General features: G+C 49.2%; 1 protein-coding gene across 6 annotated transcripts in view; it reads left to right on the forward strand.

Annotated features, from left to right (window-relative positions):
- Pknox2 (PBX/knotted 1 homeobox 2) overlaps positions 1 to 26,648 on the forward strand; it is a 271,885-nt gene that overhangs the window by 186,450 nt on the left and 58,787 nt on the right. For 4 of the 6 annotated variants that reach the window (XM_087905723.1, XM_087905722.1, XM_087905721.1 and 1 more), the window contains 2 exons: positions 4,536 to 4,644; positions 17,489 to 17,628. In XM_087905723.1, coding sequence (XP_087761849.1) covers positions 4,558 to 4,644; positions 17,489 to 17,628 — 227 coding nt within the window. In that variant the 5' untranslated portion in view covers positions 4,536 to 4,557. The remainder of the gene's footprint in view (positions 1 to 4,535; positions 4,645 to 17,488; positions 17,629 to 26,648) is intronic. The other 2 variants (XM_087905725.1, XM_087905724.1) reach the window with 1 other exon arrangement.

Consider the following 26,648-nt stretch of genomic DNA (forward strand, 5'->3'; position numbering starts at 1 on the left):
GTGCCCCTCCCCCTCGTTCTTATGCCAGCCACCTGCCCTGTCTCCGGGCTGAAGCAGGGGAGCATGACAGGGAGGGGCCAGAGCAAATCTGGTCTTTCCTTCTTCTCCTACCTCAGCACCGGATGCAAGGATACAATTTAGTCCCCGCTAGGGTCAGGGGCCAGGAACAAATGCTGTCAGGCCAGCTGGCCAGACAGTTCCCAATTAGACTTTGTTTCTCATCCTTAAGGCCTTGAGCCCCCAACCCCTACACCCCTGCCCAATTACTGCCCAGCAGCATTAACCCCTTGGTGCCCCGGGCCGTTAATGGAATGTTAATTGGTCTAATGGGTTTCATGTCAACAAGTCCTAATGAGCTCCTTCTAACGAGCTTGGCAATTTTTTTTTCCTAAGCTTGTGTTTGTCAACACTCTGGAGTTTGTGCTCCGGTCTGAGGGCATCGTGGCGCTGATTCTGGGGCATCCCTAAGCTGCACATTCCCGTGTCCCAAAGTGGAGACACTTCTGTACCCGCCTTTGTGGCTCTGGTCCCCCACTACCTCACTTGACTCCTGGGCCTGCAAAATGGCACTTTTGGCTCCTTTTGGTGACATCATCAATGACACAAATCGCCTCCTGCTGGATACCTTGTGAAGTTGAATGCCGCGTGGAATTCCCCCACCCTGTAGTGACCTCATAGTAAAGGTTTCGGCGTTAAAGAGAAAATTCTCAAGCAGAGCCTACAGAGCAAGGAATTCTCCAGGGTAACTGTTCCTCAGAGCCGTCCAATTACCGCCTTGGCTGCAGTCCCTTGAATGCCCTGGTGTGGTGTCTGGTGACAGAAATGAGAGGGCCTCTGGACAGGGCCAGCAACCCCCACAGAAACGCTGAATAAAACCGTGGAGCCCTGGAGCCCTGAGCCGTGAACTGGGTCCTGTTTCTGCTGCCAAAGAAACTGCATAGGACAGGTTTCCCCAAAGGTCCAAGACTCCAGCTACTGCTGAAGGACCCCCACCCTCCAGACCCTGACACGATGAGTTGGATCCCCACATTCCTCTCCAGGATGGGGTCTATGCCCTTTCAAGGAGGATCAAGCAGGATGGGGGTGCGTGTGTGGGTGGAGGGATTAAGAGTACAGCAAGTCTCCTGCGATAAGCAGGGGAGGGGGTCTCAAGACAGCTGAGCTCCGGAGGGTCAAGTTTCCAGAAGCTTCTGTGCTTTTTCGAGCTGAGAGTAATTTAAGCCTCTTTTGAAAAGACCTCCAGTTCTCTCGCAGAAGAAATCCTTAGAGGGCAGTGGGCAGTGGCTTAGGGGCTTATGGTTGACTCCAGAGAAGGGGAGGAGTCAGAGCCATCAAGTCTCCCTGCTGCCCAGCCTGGCAGGTTGAGAACTAAAAAAAATGTCTCCGCCTTGTGGATGGTTGATTCTAGAAGCAGAGCACTCGGAGCTATCCTTCCTCGCCCTGCAGCAGACATTATCGAGGGGTATTTCTCTTAACTGACCCTGTTTCCACTATGGGATTGGGAACAAAAGAAGAGGGATTTGTGACTTTCTGTTTAACCAAAATTCTCCTGTTTGAGTTTTTGAATTTTTTTTATTTTTTATTTTTTTTTTATTTTTTGGGAGTTTTTTGCCTTGACTTAACTATGAGTTTCTTACTTACGGAATGAAGTTGCCAAAAGACTCAAACCCAATGTTAAAAGAAACAGTTGCCCCAACAGGCTGAGAAAAACCTTCCTAGATTTCTCTCCAGGAGTGTCTCTGCCCTGTGCGCCCTCTTCCGGAGACTTCTGGTATTGCAACCCTGCCACCTTTTTTTTTTTTTTTTTTTTTTTCTCTGTAACTGAACATCTAAGACCTGTGCTTTGTGTGTGTTTTAGGGGTGGAAGGTCCTGGTTCATTCCCATCCTATCCAAAGCCCCAAATTCTAGACCCATCAAAGTTGCTTCATCTGACAGAATTCTTATCATCTCCCAAGATCTCTATTTCCTTATTCTCCGAGGTTTCAAAAGAGTTCATATACTCGTTTTATTATCAAGTCTTTTGGGGGGGATGGAAGGGGTGAGGAAACAGGATCTCACTATGTAACCCTAGGGGCCTGAAAACTCAGTGTATAGACAAGCCTGCCCTCAAAACTTGCTGTGACTTCCTGCCTCTGCTTCCCAAGTGCTAGGTTTACTGATGTGTGCCACCACACCTGGCTCGCGTCAAGGGTCTCCACTTGGAAGGTCTTTCTAATGTCTCAGGAAATTTGCCTCTGGCCCAGGGATGTAGGTCAGTGGTGGAGTACAGACGTAGAACAACATAACATTCTGGGATTCCTCTCACACACTGCAAAGGGGGAGGGGGAGGAGGAAATAATCTGCCTCCTCCTTTTCCTTCTGTAATTCTCTCTAGTCTGCCCTTGCTCCCTGAAGCTGACAACAACCCACACCAAGCCTGACCACGAAGACAAACCTGATATTGTCCTGGCAGAGGAAACAGGCTCTCCCCTCGCTCTCTCCTAGGCGCCTGGGCCAAGGCTATACCATCTCGTAGAGATGGCTGCCAAGGCAAGCCCAGTGGCCTGTCTTCTGAGGCCGAGGAGTGTGCATAGGCCTTTGAAGCCAAGTTGATCGCTCTGCCTAGGAGAAGCTGTTGCTCCCCACCTTGCCAGCTCCACCCCCACTTTACTTTCTTCTTTCCTGCCAAATTATCACCTCCCTCCACCAACCATACCCCCTGGAGAGAAGATCTGGTGGTGTTCATCCATCCTGCCCACTCCCGAGCACAGTTCCTTGCACAGAGTCGATATGTGATAAGCATCTGTTGAATGAAACATGAATCCCCGCTGCTTTGCGTGTGCACTTGAGGTCAAGGCATGCCTGGTACGTTGGAGACTCGGCTCAGGCCAGGGTAGTTCTTTCTTTCCCTTCCTGAAAAGAGCGATAGCAACAACAACCACATGCACGTGCGTGTACACACACACACACAGATACACATGCACACATACTCAGATACACACACACAGATACACATGTACACATACTCAGATACACATGCACACATACTCAGATACACACAGATACACATGCACACATACTCAGATACACACACACAGATACACATGTACACATACTCAGATACACATGCACACATACTCAGATACACACAGATACACATGCACACATACTCATATACACACACACAGATACACATGCACACATACTCATATACACACACACAGATACACATGCACACATACTCATATACACACACAGATACACATGTAACACATACACACACAGAGATACACATGCTCGCTCTCTCTCTCTCTCTCTCTCTCTCTCTCTCTCTCTCTCCAGAGACCCAAATCTTTTTTTAATGGCACCTCTAAGATGCCTTTAGGTTGCTACAGACTTTAGGTATGTGGACATTTTGAAACGTTCTGGGAAGGGGTAGACCGATGGAGCCACACACACCGCCTGCCCCCCATGCCCTCAGGGAGAGACAGGGAAGTCTGAACACTGGCTCACAAAGACTTCTAACTGACCAGTATCCTCTGCCCAGGAGACAATTTCTACCGCCCCATGTTCTTAGGCTTTCCTGCCCCATGCTGGACAGAGCTGTATCAGCAACTAGTGTGTGAGTGTTTGTCTCTAAATATTTCAGGACGTCCATTGCAGCTCAGCATCTCTCTGGGCATTCTGTTTCCTGGGTGGCACTGCCAGACTGTCTCGGCTTACAAACCATGGTCTAGCTCAAGGAAAAACTTTGAAGCCCTAAGGATGCAGTTCATGCACTGGTGATGGCGTGGTGTGGGGTGCAGTAGAACAGACACGCACACAGACACACACACACATATCATGACCTGCCCCCTCCTATGTAAGAGGCATTCTGGCTCTACATACTGGTAACTATACTGAACCAAAACTGAAGAAAGTAAGTCCTGGTCACAGTATGAGTCTACGAAAACAAAGAAGTGATTAATGCTTTTCTGTTCTTCCCACCCGCCCCCAAAACCTCCTGGCACATCCCCTCTGGACTGGTCTTGAAGAGGGCAGATGGCCCATGCCCCTTGCTACCACTAGGGGCTATGATGAACACACAGGGGAGGGTAAGCCTGGGGCTTGGAGACCCCGAGTGTGGAAGCTGGAGGCCTAGGGAAATGCTGATGGAAGGCTCTCCTGAATACCTGGGAAGGGTTGAGCAAGTGGCACCGTCATCAGAGGGGGAGGAACGAGGAAGACCTGCCACCAGCCAAGCTACCCATTGCGCTCCCGTTGCCAACCAGGCCTGAGCTGATACTGAGCAAAGCATCACTGCGGGGTACCGATTGTTTTACATATCGTTTGAATATTACTTCTTCTGACTCAAAATAGCACAGCAAACCCCTCTCCACCTAGCCCCCTCCCACAGTTCTGATTTGTTCCCCTGAAGAACCTCCAATCCCTACATATCCCATCAAATCCAGGTATTCCAGGTGGAAGAGAGGGGGAAAAAAACGTGGAGATCGTTAGTTCCCTGGGCTGCCTGTACCCTGTACTAATGGTGCGGCCCCTTTTCTTCTGCCCGCAGATCCTCCATGTGAATTAATCCCATGATGCAACATGCCTCCCCAGCCCCAGCTCTGACAATGATGGCCACGCAGAATGTCCCTCCCCCACCCTACCAGGACAGCCCCCAGGTGAGTGTGCCAGGGAAGAATGGGGAGGTACAGTAGTTTTGGAAATCCCACGTGAGGGTGGAACTGGGCTATTCCTACCTCAGCTTTAGCCGGTCAGCCCTGGGGAGGCTTCTCTGGAGAGTCTGGTCTGGGGAATCCAGATCCTTGAAGAGTCATCGGACTTGACAAAACACCAGGCTCAGACACTGCCTAGGTTAATTCTGTCACCAGGACGGTAATCTGCAGTCTGTCTGCCACTCTCTCCCCGCAGACATTGAAAAGAACCGCTAACGCCCTTAGTCCTGCTTAGGGCAAAATGCACACTGGAGATCTCGGCATGTGATGAGCTTGTGAGTGTTTAGGAGACTCCCCATTTATCCCAGGACCAGACCTCCCGTCCCCTGGTCTCTTGAGTCCTTCAGAGCAGTACCTGGCTACCTGCCTGTTAGTAGAATCTCTTGGGGGCTTCACTGGGCTTCTGCCTAGAAAAAGCAGGATTCTTGGTCCATGACTTCAACTCTCCTTCAACCATTAGTTCAGCTCCCTGTTCTTCTGAGACTCCTTCCTGGCTGCAAAACCTGTGACCTTCAACAGCGGTGTCTTCCCACCACTTTGCTCCCTCTGGGGTTTTTGTTGTTTTGTTTTGCTTGTCCCCTGGAAGCTGCCCGCTTGAGTGGACTGGGCTGTTGCGGTCCCTGAGATCCATCCCGTCTTGTCTCTAGACTTTAGGTGTCTCCCACCGGCCCCTGAGTCTCAGTTCTCGGGCTAAGCTTTCACGGGAGAGTACACTTTGGGGGCTTTTACCTGGTGTTCTCACCCTTTCTCTAGGAGCAAGTCTGGTCAGTTCATACCAGCTCAATAATTACCTACTGCGTGAGTGGCATGTGAACCGCACCCACTAGAATGTCCCCTTGGCCTTTAACAAAGGGAGGCCCTCCTGCGCCTTCTCTGCAGCCCCCCATCCTATGACCTTCTCCATCCCTTGTACACCAGCCAGTGTTTCAAACACGATCATCCCCACAGACCACCTGAAAACGAGTACTCAGGTGTGGAGACAGGGCAGAGGGCTTTGTTCCCATCAGGACCTATGGCTTCCTGATGCCCCAGCTTTAGTATAAGCCCAGCGCAGCTGTCCCGCACACAATGTCACTCCCAACTTCTGGGAAGTAGCCAGACGGTGTGAGACCGCTTTGCTGACCTCTCCTGGAAAGTACAGAAACCCTCAGCACTCAGCGACCTCCCGGCACCCGTTCTTTAGTCTCCAGGCCTGCTCTACACCACACCTTCGCGTTCCTTCTCTTCCACGTTAAGCAATGGGATGCGGATGGAGGCGATAGAAGAGAGGTGAAGGCGGAGATGGAGTGGGTGCAAGGAAGCAGGGAGTAAGGTTTCCAAACAGAGGCTCCGGCAGCTTCTGGTTTGTGGAAGAAATGCTGCTTTCTGCAGTCCTGGGATACTGGCCTTCGGAGTCAGATGGCCCCAGAGGTCGCTTTCCCCGTTCTTCGGGGCCAAGGTAAGCTTGGCCACTAGCATTCCATGCAGCTGGTCCCCCTGCCTTCCACCCTCTCCGCTTTCAAGAGCTAACTCCAGCTTCTCAGGGGGAAACTCTGCTCTATTTCCCTTGTAATGTCATTATCCTAAAGAACCAGCTGCTCTCTGACACCGTGTCTTCGGGAAAGCCTGGCCTTCTAATAGGACCGTGGGTCAGGCACTCAGGGGACTCATCTTAAATGGGGGACTCTCAGGAAACTCTTTCATTACCCCTTCAGGTCTAATCTGTGACTTCTCTTCCCTATGTGACACGACTCTGTCACCTCCCCGGAAACCCAGTTTCTTTCCCAGGCAAGGAATGGACAGTCTCTGATATGGAGTCCCCAAAATGAGAAAGGGAGCGAGAAGCAGAGCCACTCCTCGGAGACCCATGCAATCGTTTTAATAATGTTCCCGTTGTGCTAAGGGCTAGCAATACTGAGCATAATCTATTCAAATGCACAGGAGACTGTCACTTTGGAAAATTAGGAATCTGCATTAAAAAATTCCCAAGCCCCGGACCTTCTTTATAATAAATTAGAATTTTTTTTTCCTAGGCAAGTTCTTAACTTGGCAATTTTCATCTTGAAGTTTGGGGAATAAAGTTATTAAAAAGGAGGGAGCCTTTTTTTTTTCCTTTTCCATTTTAGTAGAGCAGCATTAATGGTTACGGCCCCATGCTATTTGGGCATAAGCCAAAGTGGTACGGTGGCTAAGTGACTCCTAGCTCTCTGGGCTGTTTGAGTTTGTCCAGGGGAAACTCTGTGACTTCTCATAAGGACATCATCCTGTTTATTATACTCTGAAGACTAACTGTATATTTAGAAATTGCAAAAACAACAACCCAGTAGAACCCTTCAAGCAGATACCTTCCTTCTCTTGGCTTTCTGTTTAATTCCATTGAAGCGACAGCGCCCTCTACTGTGTAACTCAAATACCTCATACTCTGGTTTCTCTTTAGATCACTCCAGGATATTTTTGTCTTTAAAAAAACAAACAAACAAACAAAAAAAACTGTAACACCTTAATTCCAGTGTGCTGTGTCTGTGCCCTTGATCCGGACCCTCATTTTATGCACTGAGGAGATACGGGTGTACTGCTCAAACTCAGAGTTCTATAAGTATTGGTTAATGAAAATGTTGTCTCCAGGGAGGTTAGATATGAAGTAGATGAAGGGACCCTCAGCTGAATGCATCATGTTGATTCCTAGATCACTGTTTCTGTTCTTATGCATCTCTGTCACAGTGGGCCCGGCCATCACAGTCGCTGAGATTTCTACAGCCTTTGCTACTATCCAGAATTGCTGCCAACTCTAATGGAACCCTCAAAGTCATGTCCCTTTATTATATATTTATAAAATACCAGCAAATGCCACTCTGCTCTCTTTTCTAGAATTCTCGTAGTATCAACCACCCTGTGACTCCTAGTTCTAGTCATATAGAAGGTGTTCATATCCTCTCTTTCCACCTCAGAAATACCTGGAAGTCCTCCTGTTTTTTGTCAGGCAGCATATGCCCCTGAAGCATCTTCCACCATGCCAAGTTCTCCCTTCTGTAGCTCCATCCGAAAATCCAGGAAACGGATTTGCTAGTGAGGGCAACAGCTTCTCCACCCTTCCCGAGCCCCAGGAAGCACAAGGCAGCAAGCCCCACCCTACCCTTCCTCAAACACAGACACCCACCGACTGTTCCCTGAGTGTTCTTGGTTTACAGGCAAGACACATACTTAAATCATCTGGTCTACTGGTGTAGATATTTGACGTTTAATATTCTCTCTGTGCATCTCCAGCTACCCCTGCTGCATGAGCTTTTGACCAGGAAGCAGAAATCTTAATGGATCCTTTTTCAGCTCCGGTGGATGTGGCACTCAGGGAGTAGGGGAGATTAGGAATAAATGATAGACAGGTAGCTTGGAGTTGACACTGAATGACATGGCAAGACTTGCTCTGAGAGGGACTTTGGCAGTTTACTCAGGACTGGCTTCCTCGTTCATCAGAGGGCACAAGACGGCAACTCAGCTGGGGAAGCTCCCTTCAGAAAGAAGCCCTTAGATAAAAACAGAATTCCACTGCTCTCTCCCCCTGCAGCCCTTGGAGTAAAGAGGACCGTGTCAGGAACCAAGGAAACTGCTCTCATAGATCCAGGCTCAAAAGGATGCTTTCCTCCGTTCCTGCAAGGGAAGATAAGACAAGCCAGAGGCCAGACTACACAGCATCCTCTCTTGCCCCACGTCCCCGGCTCTATCCTAGCCCTGATGCTCCAAGGAGAACCAGGGGTGCATCAGGCCTGGGGAAGCTGGCTGGGCTTTGATCAGTCATTAGGATCCCCATGCTGGTTTCATTAACAAGGCAGAAGGGGGTGGATGGGGCCCCTGGCTGTGAATGGCCTCCATCCAGGCCGTACAGCTGTGCTGGGCAAGCAGGTTCAGATGTTGTCGCGCTCCTTTACATCCCTCTCATCTCTTTAAGGCCAGGAGCCCCCTGCCTTGCAGGGTCCTCTGCTCAGCTGCCTGTGAAACACATTCACTTTGCAGCAGAGAGTTAATTCATCTGCTTTCAAAGTTCTCCTAAGCCTTTTCTGCGGCTGTGATTGACAGTTCCCGCTGCCCCTGGGGGCAACACCCGAGGGACCATATGGGAGACCCATCTTCCGTCGATTTGACTCATCAAAACAGATTCTTCTCTTTCTTTTATTTTGTTGTGGGCCTTTCTTCCCTTTATATTCAATGACCTTTTTCCCTGCCTGCTTGGGCCACCCATGTCTTTAGACTTGGATTCTTCATTGTAGAGAAAGCAAAAGCAAACTCCAGGTCTAGCTGGGCCCTTTCTGCCCCTGCATAGGAGATGACGGACCAGCCCCAGGACTAGAAAGCCCGTAATAAACATGCTCAGAACCTTGTTTAGGTTTTGCTGTTGATTAACTTACTACTTCAGTTTCTGCCATCATCAGAAACAGAGATCTTATTGTCTAACTTCCAGTCTCCAAGCAGGACAAGTGCCCTAAACAGCTACAAAAATAGTTAGCAGCCCAAGGATGCAAAGCCTAAAATAAATCAGGGAACAGGTGATTCGGGTCAACAGCAGGGCTGAGGAGCACTGTACATGCTGTGTCCTTTCCTGTGCCATCTTTGGGGACTCAGTGTCCCTGCGAGCTAGCAGGAGGGGCTAGGTGAGTAAGACACCAGGATTCCTGTTGCTCTTGGAGTAGGTGGTCTGGAGAGTAGGATGTCCACCACAGCAGGCAGCCAAACATCTTGGGACGACCCTCGCCCTGCTTCTGCTATAGTCCACAAATCCAGGCGAGTAATTTCAGGAACGATCGCTTGCATTGGCTCATCTTCTTGAACAAACACTGAGTGCTTCCTGCAGGCCTTGCCGACTGTGTGCTATGGGTTGGAAGTGTGGCATTAGAGCTCCTGTCCCAGTGGGGCCTTGGTTTTTGCAGGGGTAAAGAGGAACTTCTGCCCTTCTTGCCTTTAACCTGTGAACGCTGTAGTATGAACCTGAGGTGGGGTTTCTCAGCGTCGGCTCGGCCATGCTGGGGTTTGATTCCTCACTGCGTCTTCTGCACATCTCTGTGGCCCAGATGGGATTGAACTTTAATTACTTTTTTATTAGGAACACAATAGGCATATCAGATATGTTTTTCCAGCTAAGAACACACACACACACACACACACACACACACGGATAGACACATGCACACAATCAGACTCTGTTAGGCTCCCCAAAGGGTCTATTGGAAATCATTGACTGACTTGGGAATATGACAGAAGTGAGCAATCCTGTGGAAATGAGTGGAAAGGAGGGGAGAGGTCACCCCCCCCCCCAAACTGTACAAAGCTGAGACCTGTGAGACAGGGTTTCTCTCCCTTTCCTGGCCTCTGTTAGCGATGCTCCAGGTATGCAGTTAGGAGGAGGGGGGAGGCAGCAACTGATGATAACACTCCCTTTTCTAAGCCACTGCCTATAAGGCCATGTGTAATGCGTTCATTAGTCAAGACCCCCTCCCCGCATTGAGCAGCACCCTATCTCTTCTGTGGACTTGTCTGGCTCGCTGGTCCCAGGAACTCCTCCTGCCAGGTGCTGCCTGATTCTGTCAATGCTCCCCCTTCCTAGGGTGACTGCAGATATTTTTGAGGAGCCCTCTGTAGCATCTTGCTTGTCCGGAGCATTTCAACTATCGCTCACTCATTCTGTCTGCTACTTAGTCATTTAATATCACAGATGTTGAGAGTGGGTACAGATAGAGACCGGCAGGGGCCAAGGGCGCCTGATCCTGCCGAGTGTGGAAGAAATAATGCATTCTTGGGAGAGGAAGTGAGGATGCTTCCGACAGAGGCAGTCATGGGAATCGTCCACCATTTTTGGGCAGCCCAGAGCCCTGGGGTGTGCGGGAGGAGAGCATGGAGAGGAGTGCTGGTCCCTTTTGCTGGGGTTCAGTGAACAGGCCCCAGCTCTGAGAGCTCTGAATCCATTATTAACCTCTTTGGAGAGTGTTGGCACTGGCCAAGCCTGTTGCTGCCTCCCACCTGTTCTGCCCAAATGGCTTCAAGTAATGACCCTCTCCCAGGCAGGTCTTTTTTGGTTTTTCTGTGTGTAGCTCTGACTGTGCTGGAACTCACTCTGTAGACCAGGCTGGTCTTGAACTCACTGAGATCCTCCCACCTCTGCCTTCTGAGTGCTGGGTTTAAAGGCAGGCACTGCAGCTGCCACACACACCCCCACTTAGCGAAGGGTAGCTCACGGGGAAAGCACTTGCCTAGCATGCACATGGCCCTGGGTTCGGTTCCCAGCACTGCAGGCAAACCCAGAAAGTGAAATGGAGCTGTTAGCAGAACATCCATGCTTTGTCATGCTCCTGTGTGACCTCCTGTTAGAAATGGAGAGAGAGTAGTGTTCACTTTGTGCAACTGAGAGGGCACCTGGGACTCAATGGAACTGAGTCCCCTGCACAAGGGAACGGTTAATGACTGGTGGTATTTGTTTCTGTCATTCTGTGACCCCCACCTTCCTGGGAGTATAACAGAGTGGGTCCTTTTGGCGGAGGTACACAGATGTCACAGGACCCCCAGGGCCGACCCACAGAGGAGAAGAGAGGCAGCCAGCTCGGAGGAGGGGGTTGTGCAGGATTTAAGGTACAAGGATTATGTTAACAGCCGCTGCCATGTCTAGGCTTATTAAGTTCCAGCTGCTTCGCCAGGCATTATCTCAATTTCGTTCTAACCACCTCTCACCGTAGGTATAAAGAATTCTTCCCATTTTATAGACAGGGATCAGAAAGGTTGAAGAAGTTGCCCAAGTCTCGCAGACAGAAAGAGCCAGATGGAAAGGAGATGCCCACCTCAGCACATCCTGCCGAGATCCATTAGCTCCAGATCTTGGCAGGGTGCCCACTGCTCCAATCCATGTGTGGTCAGAGACTTCCCCATTATGATCCGAGGCCTTTGGGGTCAACTAGAAAGGTAGCAGTGCATGATGGGAAGTCCTAGCTGCTCCTCCCCATCCACTCCTACGTTCCATAGAGTTTGGATGGCCACTGCGTCAGACAGCGGCACTACAGCAATACACAGACAAGACCTGGCCTCTGCCTTCACACATCCTCCAGTCCGACAGGAGAGCCAGACAAGCTGGCAGATGATTGGAACCATGCTACCCGGTCATGCAAGCACAGAGCAGGTGTCCTGCCCACTCCGAGGTGTCTCTGTCAGGACAGCTGCCCTCTCAGCAGGGATGGGGGTAAGGAACATCACTCCTGTTCCTCCGATAATGTATCAGAAGGGAAAGTTACACAGACAAAGATGCCCAGCAGTCAGCATCAAGGGTGAGATTCAGGGCTACTTTTGTGTGATGTCCATACCTCTGCTCTCCCCAGTGCACAGCACCTTTCCAGGGAGACTTTGCTGGGGTTCTCTACTCAAGGCTATGGCCTTCCACCTCTGCGATATCAGAGCAGAATTCCCAGAGGGTTCTGGCTGTTGGCAGCAATTCGGCGCTCAGGGTTGAAGCCCCTAGTCATCAGCTCTTTTCTCTAGCTTAGGGTCCCTGGAGGGTCCATCCTTCTGCGGCCTCCAAGAGAAAAAGCAACACAGCAGTAGGCCACTTTGGGCTAATAAGCCCTCCACACTTCTCTACTTAGGTTCCACCTGTAAGAAGTGCTTTCAGCACAATCACTGTTGGGGAAATTGACTTGAAATTCTGTGCGAGACGTCTGCTGGGTGACGGACACCGGCCAGGAGGATGTCCAGGAGTTTCGTCAGCTGCGTGCATGTCTGTTATCTTGTCTGAAAGTGGACAGGGGAATAGCACAGGATTGCTCTTCAGTGTGAGCCTGCTGCAACCTTTTACTCTTTGCCTAGATGCTGATGGGCACTGGCTGGGCCCCCTAAAACTGGAGAAGAGAGGCGCTTAATGGGAAAGGTGTCATGCAAGCACGAGAGAAGGCAGCCAGAGTGGCACCTTCTGGCCTCTTTTACATCCATTCAGACATTTCTCTACTCATCCTGGCATGAAGACAAGACTGTTAGAAAAGTTAGATCTCTTAGCTCCCCTAGGTATGGTATATCTACTCGTGTATTTCATGAGCCTCAACTCTCCCCACTTAGAGGCGGGAGAGAGGAGATAACACTTAAGAACTGGGACAAGCGAGCAGAAAAGATGGCCCAGAGGCTAAGAGCACCTGTTGCTCTCCAGAGGAGCTAGGCTGGAGTCAGCGCACCCACATGGCAGCTCACAACGGTCTGCAACTGCAGTTACAGAGGATCTGACATCCTCTTCCGGTCTCTGTGGACACCAGGCATGCATGCGGTGTACAAGCATACATGTAAACAAATCATCCACGCACATACCGGAAGGAAGAAGGAGGCGGCGAGGGAGAATGATTGGGACAGGAGTCCTTGAACTCTGGGATTTGGGCTATGCTGCTTCCATGTTGGGGACCTAGAGACGCTTGGTAATTCTCACGTCGAAGAAAGGGAAGCAAGCAGGTGCCGGTCTCGGGGTCTTCACCCACAGCTAAGAGAAGAGGCAAGAATCACATAGCTGGGCCAACACCATCTTGCCCTTTCTCCTAGACATGATCTTGTCCTCTTAATGAGGCCTCACAGCCTGTGGAGCAGGTATTTTTTCCACGTTGGGAAATACAATAATGTCAGGAGACTTGCGCCAAAACATGTCACTAAGAACCGGTTGAGGTCATCACCCCCAGGCCCGGTTCAGGCTGCTTCACTTGCCTGCATCTTTTCTGATCCCCTAGACTGCTCTAAGGGCACTGCTCAGGTCTGTCTCCCTCCTCCTCTCCGTCCTAACCTCCTCTACCTTTAAAAGGACAGTGCTGCGTGTTAGTGCCATCCCTGTCTCATCCCCAGTGAGCCAGGTAGAATTTCCTTAAAGGAAACACCTTAAAGGAAAAAGCCATACCAGGGTCTGGCGTGGCTTTGAGACCGGCTGGGAATATACTGCATGGCCTTGTGGATGTATATGAAGGCTAGTTTCCTCCCATGTCAGACCAAGGAGAGTGGAAGGAAGTCACTTGGGGAGTACCCTGGAATTAGTGGTGTGCTGGTTAATAACTAACAGTCGGCTCTTGGGGCAGGGGTTGGAGAGGAGGGTTCAGCCCTGATTTGCACCATTCACCAATTTCCTTGCTATAAGTGCTCCCACCGTGGCCAATTTCAAGGCACCCAGACGTCAACCAGCTTGTGAAATTCCCGAAACTTCAACCATCAGTTTTCACAGGCCTTTCCACGAGGCCATTTAGCAGCCATGTCCTGCCCTGCTTCACCCAGATTCTGCCCCTGCTCCTCCTCTTTAGACTTTACTGCCCCTAAACTGGATTTCAAATTACCCCATATCCCTGTAGAACCTCTGACCTTGTGAACAGTGACTGGTCCTATTTGAATTCCAGGTCTTTGGAAATGGCTAGTCAAAGAAACCTGTTTGGAAGTAAACATTCATCCTCCAAACCTGAAAGAAATGCAGACTTTGCTGGATCGGCCCCCATGAGACTCTTAACTCTGAACCATCCTCCTTCTCAAACCTGCTCTGGTCTCTCCCACCCTCTAGCAGTCTCTCAGGGTCTCTCGGGAGACCTGCAAATGGCCGATTTTGATTTAATTTTGATTCTGAGCATTCATCTTTATCCCATCAGGGCCTTCTACCACCTTTCCTCAGTGAGGCAGAGGAGTACCTACCTCCCTCACACTTCTCTGCTTCACGGGCGCATCTTAGTAGAGGCCTCTGGATGCCTGCAAGGACACCAGACAGTTTACTTAGTGGGCACAGCCGAGTGTACCAGTGCACTGACATTTTCTCCTCGCATGAGCTTTGTGGTTGTGCTTGTTTCAGGGCTAGAGCACATCCTACAATTCCATGTTCCGTCATAATCCCCTCATTCAGATGTAGAGGGGAATCTCACGTCTCCCCCATTTCCCCTGCTAACCAAACCATGCTTACACCTGCAACGTCTTTCAGGTAGTCTTCATGCAACGAACTACGGGTGCCTTCACAACACTGGACAGCTGTCCTCCGACTGTGCCTCCATGTATTTATTTAATCCGAGGGGAAACAGGATCCTAACCCCCTCACTCTGTGCACTGGGCTTTCATTAGTGCGTCCTCAGATAGCATTACTTCATGTTGGGATTTGCTTGTTCCTTGTTCACAGACACATTACACCTTGGCTCTATCGAGCTAGCCATCAGCTAACGCATTGATACTAACCCTGTATCCCCTGTTCTGCACGTACACTATTGATTATGTTTTATTTTTAGAAATGTTCAATTTAAACTTATTAGATGAAAAATAATCTTATTAGGCTTACCCTATTGTCCAAATCTGTAAAGACCTGTTGGGTCCAAGTTTCTCATCACCCACAAATTTGTTGAACATTTCCTTAGACAGCCTTTCCACCACCAAGAAAAATGTTTTTAAAAAGGAAGAAAGAAAAAGAAAAGAAAAATACATAACCAAAAGAAAGCATGTAGCCTTTGCCTAGAAACTTCCCAGATGCTGACATCCGTTCTTTAATTATCGTCGGTGAGGTATAGTTCCCCGTCCAAGCGATTGTCCACCAGACCACATACAGTGGGAGATGCGTTGCCTGGGAGAATTACACTGTATTTTCCTCATCTGCCAGTTTAATGATCTTGCCGAATTCTCCAAGCTGCCAGCACTGCTCTTGGCAAGCCCAGAGTGTAGCGCAGTGCCTAGTATGTGGCAGGGACTCTGGAAGCACCTGCAAACATGCCCATTAGAGGGGAGCAATGAGAGAACTCGAACCAGACCAGGATGGCGAGGACCACCATCTTCACTGCGTATGTCCTCTTTCTGTGGCGGGAAGCCTAGTGCAATATTTACCTCACTCTTTGTCCATGTAGCACCTCTTTAAAGACCACCAATTCTAAATGCGTACTGGTGAGAAAACGGGAGCTTAGGCAATTTAAGGGATTTATCTCAGGTCAAAGGTTAATAAAGGGGCAAGCAATTGTCTACTGGCTTCGAGGCACTATGCGCTCTGCCAAGCCCCCTCTCCTACGAATTTGCACCTGTATCCAATAGTGGCAGAGATATTTCCTTTTGACAAAAATGATACAGTATAGTAAAACACATATTTTTTACAGTGTCTTATTTATCCTCTGTCATTCATTAATCCCTTGATTCAACATGTATTTAATACTAGTGATGGAATCCAACTGTTATGAGCCCTCCTTGAGTTTTAGAGAGGGGTGGGGAGAAAACAATCAAATATACATATAGCTTGTGGTCACAGTGAGGACTAGACAGGAAGAATAAAGCAAGGGGAGTGGGGAGAGGGGCCTAGAGTTTCTTTAAAGGTTGGCACCTGGGCAGAGATATAAATGGAAAAAGTAAGATCTGCCAATGTCCCGGGGATATACTATAGCAATTATATGCTGTGTTCACAAAACCCTTTTTCTTCTATAAAGCAGGGACATAGGTTCTGTTAGGAACACCCAAGCTGTGATTCAGAATATTCATTTATTTATTCATTGACTCTTTTTCTTGACATATGCTTTTTTGTCAAACCTCATTCATTTTTATTTAAATATGGTCAGTTGAGTGCAGGTGGTGGTGACTCGGGCCAGACGTGTGCTCTGTCCAAGAATAATGTGACAAAGGCTATCATGGTGTTAGGGCTAGGTGGATGGAGGAGAACCTCAGATATATTGACATGTCATCATCTTAGGGGTCTATATAACTAAGAGAAAACAATAGAATTAAACTCGGTTATAATGCTTTTCAAATTTTTAGAGATATTGGACCATGTCTTTAAATAAAATTTAGTCAGAAAATTCAATATATTATATTAAAAGGAATTGGTATAGTTAGTGGAGAATTGTCAGCCTTGGGACGCCTTCAAAATCCTGTGATCCACTGTGAAAACCACTCCTCTAAAGTCGATGCTATGACCAAGAGCGGATGTCTGTTCACTGCTCATAAATGCTCATCTTCAAGTGGCCATTTAAGCCATATTTGGAGGGCTGTTCATGCAGCCATCCAAACTCCTGGAAGGTCACCTCTCGGCTTGTATTAAAAGAAATAAATAAAACTGCTCAAATGAAAAAATATTCAGCCTCTTTTTCCTGCTTTTTAAAGTCATCCTATCAAACTCATTGCTATTCAGAAGACCCATAAACAGGAGCTGGAGAGGTGACTCAGTGGTTAATAGCACCTGACACTCTTGCAAAGGACCTGAGTTCAGTTCCCAGGACCCACGTGGTGTCTCACAACTCCAGTTGCAGGAGACCCACTGCCGTTGTCTGAACTTTAAGAGCATCAGACTTGCACGTGGTGCACAAGCATACATGCACTCATACACAAAACCACTCAAACACAAAAGACTGATCAACATAATTTAAATAGTTTATTGCATTGTGGTTTTGAGGGTTTTTTGTTTGTTTTCACTTCCGGGCAACAATAACAACAGTTACAGTAAGAACTATTTCTCAGGTCAAGACCCAGTAGCTACACCTGTAATCCCAGCGTCTGGGAAGTGGAAACAGTCAGCTTACACATTCAAGATGAGCGTCAGCAGCAGATCAAGTTTTAAAGCAGCCTGAGCTACAAGAGCTCCTGTCTCAGTAAAATAAAATAAATTTATCTGTTTCCAAAGTGTGTTGGGCATCCATTCCCTGGTTACTAAGTTGTTTTCTAGAATATATTCATGTAAATAAATGAGAAGACTGCATTACTGCCCGCTGTAGCAAATGCATTGCATAGGTGCAGCTCTCTTGCCCACATTCTCCCTTCTGGGCACAGCACAGACCAAGGAAGACCTCTCATTCCATCTAATCTGCCTTCCTCTTTCTTCTCTCTGCAGATGACAGCAACTACCCAGCCACCTTCCAAGGCCCAGCCTGTCCACATCTCAGCACCCTCAGCTACTGCCAGCACGCCTGTGCCCAGTGCCCCCATCGATCCTCAGGCCCAGCTGGAGGCTGACAAGCGAGCTGTGTACAGGTAGGGGACTCTCCAGCCGGTTTTGGCTGAGAGACGCAAATCAGAGGGTACAGAGTGTAGGCTCATCAACAGTGATGGCCAGCAGCGCCTTACCTGAGCATCCCTCAATTCAGAATCCACTTACCCCGCCCCCAGCTGGCCACTGTGGGTTTGCTTTAGCTTGCATGAAGTATCTGTGGGAGATAGGAAAGGCTGAACAGTGTCAGCCATGAGGACGCCCTTACCATCTCAAGTGGGAAGATGGACCCTAATGAACATCAGAAACCCTTGGTTCAGTTAACCAAACCCTTTCTTCGCCATGTTTCTCGTTGCCTTCACTCCAACAAGCTCGCCAGGCATCTAATTGCACCGTCTACAACTTGGTAGGGAACAAACTGTGTGTATGCAGACAGGGAGAGCTTATTAAAACACATAGTCCTCGGCTGCAGGTCCAGACAGGTTGAATCAGTTGGTCAGTCAACAACAAGAGGGATCTGAGTTGTCTTTGTCAGCACTGAACTTGATGCAGCTGTTCCTCGGACTGACTCCAATCCATGTTGCCCTGCAATGGACATTGTATGTGACTGTGTGGGTCCTGGCACTTCCCTGAAATGAGAGCTTGCTGAGAACAGGTAGCTTGTTCCTCTCATTCTGCTTGTACCCAGGGCAGTATCCTGAATGAAAAGGTGGTGAAGCTCAGGGAAATACTCTTAATGAACTCTAGTTCTAGTGTGTGTGGTTGGAGGAGAAGGTGTAGTTATCTAAAAACAGGCCTGAATGAGATTTTATTGTCATTCGTTCATGAGGATCCCACGGTACAAAGGAAAGGAGCCCAAGACTGCACTTGGTGTTGAGGCTGGACTCTGACTTGCACTCACCTCTGCAAGTTCGCATGTTCCCATGCACCAGCAAGTGCAACATACCCTGGCAGGATACATCACAGCTAATGCAAGTAACACGGGGAATGATGCACCCCAGACAGGCAAACAGGAAGACAAATGAATAGGAAGATTGATTCCTTTCTTTCCCTACACCCCAAAGACAATGCCTTTATGATAATGGTAGCAATTAGTGATGTTATTATCATTATAGCAGCATTATTTTTAGTTGCTCAGATAAGCTGATTGCTTCCAATGCCAACACCTAGGTCTTGCAGAAAAATAAAGCAGTACCTGGTCCCTTCTTCTGCAGTGCACAAGCCAGGCCCACTGCCTGTGGATTCAGAGCTCTGCCAAGAGAATTCTGGAATCTGTTTCCAGTAACTGGTGTTGGTAGCTCTCAGGGAGGACAAAGGGGCCTCCCTTGGTGTCCTCTCTCCCTCCCTCCCTCCCTCCCTCCCTCATACTCTCCTACTGAATCATTGCTATTAATATTGCGGGCACTGTGTTGGACTCCTGGGAAAGAGGGTGAGGTAGGAAGGTAAACACAAGTGCTTGTCACCCCAGGACCCAATAGATATGCAAATAAGAAGGCACCGCTGTGTACTCAGAGCAACAACTGGGCAGATTTCCTTTGGGAGCCATTGTTTGTGGCTGGTCTTATTGGCTGAGCAAGAGACTCCACCCGCTGGAGGAAAGTGTAGGCTAGCCCTTTCAGGCTAAACAGAACTTGCTGTTATAGGGTCAGGATCAGCCCATGGCCAGAACAGCTGCAGGTGGAAAGAGAGATTTCACAGCTGCCTGTCCGTGAGCCTGGGTAACTCTTGTGTGCCTTTGTGAGCAGGAGCAGCCTGAGAAGGAAGAGGAAGTAAAGGACCTCTGAAAGCAGGCTTACACTCTATTTAGATTGCTACTCCAGATGTGGTCCATGGGCCAGCAGCAGCATATTAAATAAGTGAGACCTGATTAGAAAGGCCGTGTCTCAGGGCCTCCCAAACCTCCGGATTCAACATGGTCTTGGGGGATTCATATGCTCGTGAGAGGCTCATCCTGTGCCTTTTCGCAGAACCATACAGAAGGGGTGTGTAGTGAGCATGGATCATAGAGAGTGTCTCTGATTAAGAGGATCTTTGCAGGCTGGAGAGATGGCTCGGGGGTCAAAAACCCTGGTTGCTTTTCCAGAAGACTCATTGATTCTCAGCACCCACATGGCAGCTCACAAAAGTCTGTACCTCCAGTTCCAGGAGGTCCAATGTCTTCTTCGGGCTTTGTGGTTCAGGCAAAGCCTTCATATACTTAAAATAACATTTTTTTTTTTTAAAAAAAATAGGTGCTCTTTGGGCGAAACCATCAGAGAGGCTAAGGTGGGGTGCTGAGAAGACAGTGCACACATAAGCATAAAGCCCCCACCCCAACCCCACTGGTCTCCCGCTCGCTCTCATTGCTGCCCCTAGGCCACAAACACAATTACCATTATGCATCCAATCATGCTATCTGCTAGGCATAAAAAGTTTCTGGAAGCTCAGGCTTGCTCCTGCCTCTCACTGAGCTTCAGGTCCATGAGAGACTCAAGCAGCATATTTAATAAGAGTTAATGAGGCAGCCCATGTAAGCACCTGGCACCATGGTTGGCATAAAGCAAAACTGTGCTTCACAAGGCCATCACACCCATGGGTTCCAAGTCCCTCCCAAGAGTCCAGGCTCACGCTGCACCCAAGCCAAGCTGCAGGAGAGGTGACCCACTGCTCCTCAAGACCTGTCCACCGTGTCACTTGAAGTAGGCCCAGAACTTCCTTCAGTTAGCACTTATTCCTGCTCACCCTTTTTCTTCTCCGGGGCTAACCCAACAAAAGCCCTGAGCATTTGCCCAAGGTAGGCTGTGGCCCTCTGGCTCAGGAAAGGCACTCCTAGGCAAACATGGCTGGATAGGTTGGAGCTAACACTTATACTATTGCCCAGCTCCCCAGCCTTGAAACTCAGCCCCAGAGTGGCTCCTGCATTCACACCTCTCCCACCAGTACCAGCAACCCTCTCTCTCAGCAGCCATTGCTTGGATGCCCAGGCTCCAGTAGGGTCGGTAATTTTAATTAGATTTGCCTGCCCGGGGCAGTTTTGGTTGTTCCAAACACATCAAGGAGTTCACATTTTATATCAATAAATATAACAAGACCCTTCCCGTTCAGATTAGTGCTACTTTTTTGGAAATCTTCCCTGTGACCCCTCCTAGGACTATAGATGGAGGAAGATGGGGCAGGCTACCCACCCCCCACCGATTCAGCCCCTGCTGACAGGCCGAGGGGCAGTGTGACAAAGAGAAGGGAGCCTGCCAGTGCCCCCAAGGTTTTATTTGTGTATAAGGATGTGTTAATGAAATGTATTGGTTCCCTTCTGATCTGGAAGCTGGGGGAGGGGTCGAGCAGAACTTGTCTTTAATTGGATCATACCAGAGCATCATCTGGGCTAATCAGCAAGGCAACCAGGAGCTCCGGCTCAGATTAATGATTTCAGTCTAATCCAAGCAGATCCCATGATTGGATACACATCCCGGGTAATTGTGTTTGTGGCCCAGGAGCAATGATGAGAGGGAATAGGAAGAGGGGAGTCTTGCGGAGTAGGAGGCTTTAGGTTTGGATGGACCTCGGTTTTCTCAGCCCCCACCGCAACGCTGGTGTTTCCTTCTTCCAGAGAAGTTCAAATGTAACTTGGACTGCAGCACCCCACCTGCCGCGCTGCTGAACGGTGGTCAGGTGTCGGGTGCAGCTTGAGACGGAGGGATTAGGAGGCAGAGCAGAGACGGGGCCAAGAGGGTGAGGTTAATCCAGCTTTCACTCCCCCTCCTCCCCTCCAGTCTCCTTCGCTCCCCTTTGAAGTGTGTGGGTTCCCATGGAAACCGCGATGTCCTGGGGAGCAGAAGAGTGGCAGGGAGCTAGGCTGGCCAGGTGCGAGTGTGGGGGAGGAGGGCGACTTTGCCGAGCATGCTCAGCTAAGGTCTGGGCTGCCTCTCCTTTCGTGGGAGAACCCTCAGAGCTGTGACCCACCGGCAGCGCCGAAGTTACCTGTGATAGAGACGTGTGGGCCGGGGGCCCGGATAGGAAGAAAAGAGTAAAACGGTTGTGCTTCGCTTCCCCGTGGAAAAGCACTAGAGGGTCAGCTGCAGGGTCAGCCGGAGAGGGCGACTTCTCTTCTCTACCCCGTGTTCCTTTGTGCCATTACAATGAAATTAATTGGATTAACTTCTGGGATTAACATTTCCGTGCCCTCCACTCGCTAGACTGTTAACTCCATGAGGACAGGGTTGGCTTCCTGTCAATCTTGCTCATTGCTCTGTCCCCAACATCTTACACAAACTAGCCTTAGCAATTTAGGCAAAGAGGGTGTTATAATACTTGTTGAGGGCACTAATTAAATATGTTAGACTGCACACCATAAATACACCATGCCCTAGGTTGATGTGCTGGCAAGTGACTGAAAGGGGGGGAGTCTAGTAGCATTTGCCAATTTCTGTGCTGTAAAAGCCCTTTCCATGACCCATTCAAAAGGGCTACTGAAGAGTTGAAAGAGATACACAGGACTCAGTCTTGCCAGGGTGAAGTACAATCCCCATACAAGAAGCCAGATCACAGATACACAGTCCCTGTTTACAAATGGGGGAAGGGAAATAATCCTCCGTGCAGATTCTGTGGAGTAGCCTTCAAGGGCCTTGATCCTATCTTGGTTCTGTCCTCTCGGGTCTAACACGGAAATCTTAGTTTGCTGCGCTCTGTCTTTAATTACTTAATGCTTCAAAAAGTGCTGAGGGTGGAGTAAGCGCCGTCTAAGTGCATAAGTACATGGTACTCCAAGTGAACCCCGAGGCAGAGAGTTTTCTCCTTTGGGGACTCTACGCAGTGCTTGTCGGTGCGCTTGAGCAAGCCACCTCTCGGCATCCACCCTTGCCCAAGAGCCTTTGTGGGCTTCCCAGGGAGCAAACTCCTTCATGGCAGCTCCAGAAGCCCTGCCTTCAACCATTCTTTTCATCTCTTCTTTCTTTTCTCCTGTCTTGGAACCTTGGCTTTTGCATACAACATACGTGACTCTTCAGATCAGTCCCGGATCCCATGAGCCAATTAGCTGGCAGCTTCCACCCAGGGGTGCCCTACCCCCTGAGCTCTTGTGCCAAGTCCAGCCGTCATTCAGTAGAGCAAGGTGCATTCCTAAAGCACTACGTATGTTACGCTCTTGTTACTCTTGCAGCCAGACTGGGTTCTTCTCAAATCCACACCTGCCAGAGAAGGGAGGAAACAGGACGGCGAGCAGCGTTTCAGATCACTCCCATGAGACCATCCTAAAGGTCGCCGAATCCCGAGCCTTGATCCTGACAGTCCCTTTAGCTGGAGGTGCAAATTCAGCCTAGCAACCCATGCTAGGCAAGGGAAAGAGAATAATGTTCTAGAAATAGATGTGGCGATAACTAACTTTGTCACCTTGGGTGAGTTAATCTCTCCGAGCCTCCATTTTCTCAACCGGAGAAGAGAAAACACTAATAGCCAGGGTAAAGTTACATAGCATTAGGTGACGCCCAGTGCAGAGAGCTGTGTGTGTGTGTGGTGGCCTGGAGGGTCTTAAGCATGGGCCCAGCTCAGTGGGGCTTTGGCCTACTCAGTCTGAAACTTTCGGTGATATAGGACAACAGCCTTGGGCCGTTGCCTGCTTCACACTCTGGCTCCACAACTGGGCACTAAGTCGTTCCATGTCTCAGCTTCCTCATCTGTAAATGGGAGCAAAAATAATACTATCTTTTCATCAGGGCTGCCACAAGGATTAGATTGGCACAGGCCAAGACTTAGTAAAGAACCTGGGTGGGGGCAGGTGCTGGGGAGAGGCTCAAGAATAAAGTGCTTGTTGCTCAAGCAGAGTTTGGATCAAAAAGAGAGAGAGACAGAGACAGAGACAGAGACAGAGACAGAGACAGAGAAAGAAAGGCAGTGCTTGTTTGTAACTGTAGTGGTGGGGTTGTTTGGGTAGGTGGATCCTGGACACTCATTGGCCAGCCTGTTTAGGGTTCAGGGTCAGTGAGAGACTCTGTCTCAAAAAAATAAGGTGGGGAGGAACAAGAGATCTGACATCTCCCTCTGGCTGCCATGGACAGGTCTATTCCCCCACACTAGTGCACAAGCACACCCCACATACATATCTGGCAGATGGGAAGCGTTCTCTGTAGGTGTCAGCTCTGTTGAACATTTTGGAAAATCGAAGCAAGCAGGGTCGGTAGGACTAGGAAGTCAAGGGCAGGGACTCCGAAGGTGAGAGGGGGCTCCTAATCAAGTGATTCTCACAATGCTATTCGGTTAAGCATTCATTTAGTGTGCTGTGTGGTGTAAAACATTGTATGGAGTCCTGAAGGCATTACAAAGAAGAAATGAACAGGGAGGGAGGAGAGTAGCTGCAGAAAGTAGTTGAAGGATGAGCTTGGCACCATAGTAAGGGCTCCAAAACTCATCCGAGTGTCTAACTTAGGCATGGGCCCTGTGCGGGAGAGTCACACTGCTTATTCCTGAGGGAGGCAAATCCTGAGAGAACGGCATCATTGAAGCTGTCCTTCCAGGGGCTGGGCTGGGAGATGCTAGGAAGCCAGTGTCCCTGCAATCAGACTGGACAAGAGGGCAGGGGTCCTGTTGTGACTATCCCTTTCAGCAACTTCCTGGCCAGGACCCTGGGAACTGCCACTTCCTAACGATGCGTCGCTGAGGGAATTTGTCCACCCTGTGACCAAAGAGTGTTTTGGCTACTACTAAGTGACCCCAGGGGTTAACTCTCTGTCCTTACTGGCACCATGCTTGGTCATGCACGGAATGTGTTAGATAAGGTAGCCCGAGAATGGCGTGAGAGAAACGGAGCCATTCCAAGGATGAAGTCGGGACCAGCTCTAGGCCAAGGCCTCTGAAGTACTAGGTACAAGGGACAGATGTTCCGGGCTGTGTCCTTGGCTAGGCTTTATGGGCTAGAAACTTTAGGGACTCTTCCCTGCTCTCTGAAGCAGCTGGGTTTACTGGCATGGGAAAGAAAATCTCAGCTAGTGGCTGTCATCAGGGGCTCCAGACTTCTGACGCCATTATTTAGGAAGTGACACCATGCTCTAGTTTCTCTGGTTCCAAGGAAAGCCCATTCCGTTCCCTCCCCACTGGCTTCTGAAGGCTCTCAGCCCAAGCTCAGCTTCTGCACGGGTTCCTGGCAGACCAGCGGGCTGCAACTGCCTCGTTCTGAAGCAGTATGCCCAGAGATGGTAAGTCCTCTGCCTCCACCGCTCACGGTCTTCATCTAAATAGAACTGAACTGTCCACAGGCTGTGCCCACACCCCCACCAAGACGTAACTTTCCCAGGAATCCAGAAGCCCGAAGACTTATCCTCACAAAGTCATACAGTGCTCGGTACACAGAGACCTCATTGACCAGTGGCTACAGTCACGATGCATACTCCATTCTCCCTCTTTACAAAAGGGAACGGAGCCAGTACCTGGTCTCCCTAGTAGTGCAAAAGAAGTAGGGTAGAGTAAGAGCATACTGGAGCTTTAGGGTGTCTTTTTCCAATGGCTCCTTACCACGGTTCAGCCGACCTAAGCCCCTCCTCCTTTAACCAATGGCCCTCTGCATTTGCTACACACTGATCCATTTCATGGTTATGTGAAAAGAACATAGAGCAAAGCTTGGGTCTTCCAACTCTATCATTGGATGACATCACTGAACCTCTTCCGAAGGCCATTCTACTCCATAGAGTAGATATCCAACGAGAAAAATGGGGCTCTATAAAGGCTGAAGTGTAGCCTCACATGGAGAAGTGTTGTTAGCAGAGGATGTACTTCTGGAAACCTAGCTGATAAAGCAGAGATTTCTTTCTTGGCAGAAGTCTCAGTGCTTAAGGATACACAGGACAGCTTGGTTTCTGAACCCACGATACATAACATTCAAAGATAGTGGAATAAAGAAAGGAAAGAAGTGATTGAAAATTAGCATCTGGGGGTTGGAGAGATGGCTCAGCGGCTAAGAGCACTGACTGTTCTTCCAGAGGTCCTGAGTTCAATTCCCAACAAATACAAGGTGGCCTACCACCATCTGTAATGAGATCTGGTGCTCTCTTCTGGTCCGCAAGCGTACATGCAGAACATTGTATACATAATAAATAAATCTTAAAGAAAAAAAAAAGAAAGAAAATTAGCATCTGAGGCCCAGTGACTCGGCGGTCACTGACCAGTAACTCAGTGGTTAAAGGTGCTTGCTGCCAAACCTGACAACTTGAGTTCAATCCTCAATGCCCACGTGGTGGAAGGAGGGAACCAACCCCTGCCAAGCTGTCCCTTGACTGTCCATGTGTACCTGCCCACCCATATATAAATAAATAAAAGAGACGTAAAATAAAAGTAAAACTTACCACGTGGGAGAAATGGAAGAGTTTAGCACTTGGGGTTTGAATATCCAGGTTTAAGTTTCAAATTGCTTACTAGATAAAATTCTTCAACCACATAACCTGTGAGTTTGCTAATCAGTAGCATGGGTGTGTAAAGGGCATGGGGTGGATTGCAGTGAGTGTGTTTTCAGAGTTCTTTATAACACCACTAGTGCCACCAAATATGTGTGAATATGCGTTCAGTCCCTGCCGGTGACCAATGTAAAGGGGACAGAGCTCCCTTCTCCTCCTCTAACCTGGTCCTCTCCTGCAATGTGACCTGTTTGTGAGTTACCTGGTTTTCTGGTGACCGTGATAGAAGCTCTGACTGCCACTCATTAGCTGCCTAATTTCAGGAAAAGCCAATTCTTTTCAGTGCCTGCTGTTACCTCCGCTTTTCATGAAAGGACTGGGCAGAAGTCCTATGTAAGCTTTTGTTTTTAGATTTTTTGCTCTTGTAGACTAGACTTAACATTCACATTGTTGAGATTTCATATTGATTTTGTTTTTGATGTGCCAGTCTCTCTCTCTCTCTCTCTCTCTCTCTCTCTTTCTCTCTCTCTCTCTCTCTCTTTCTCTCTCTCTCTCTCTCTCTCTCTCTCTCTCTCTCTCTGTGTGTGTGTGTGTGTGTGTATGTGTGTGTGTGCGCGCGCGCGCACACGCGCCCACACGGGTGCACGCACAGGAATATGGCCTGCCTGGGTTCCACACTCACCGTCCACCCACCTGGGGGAAGAGAGCTG

This window comes from Myodes glareolus, chromosome 4 (assembly GCF_982192425.1).
Source record: "Myodes glareolus chromosome 4, mMyoGla1.1, whole genome shotgun sequence".
NCBI classification, from domain to species: Eukaryota; Metazoa; Chordata; class Mammalia; order Rodentia; family Cricetidae; genus Myodes; species Myodes glareolus.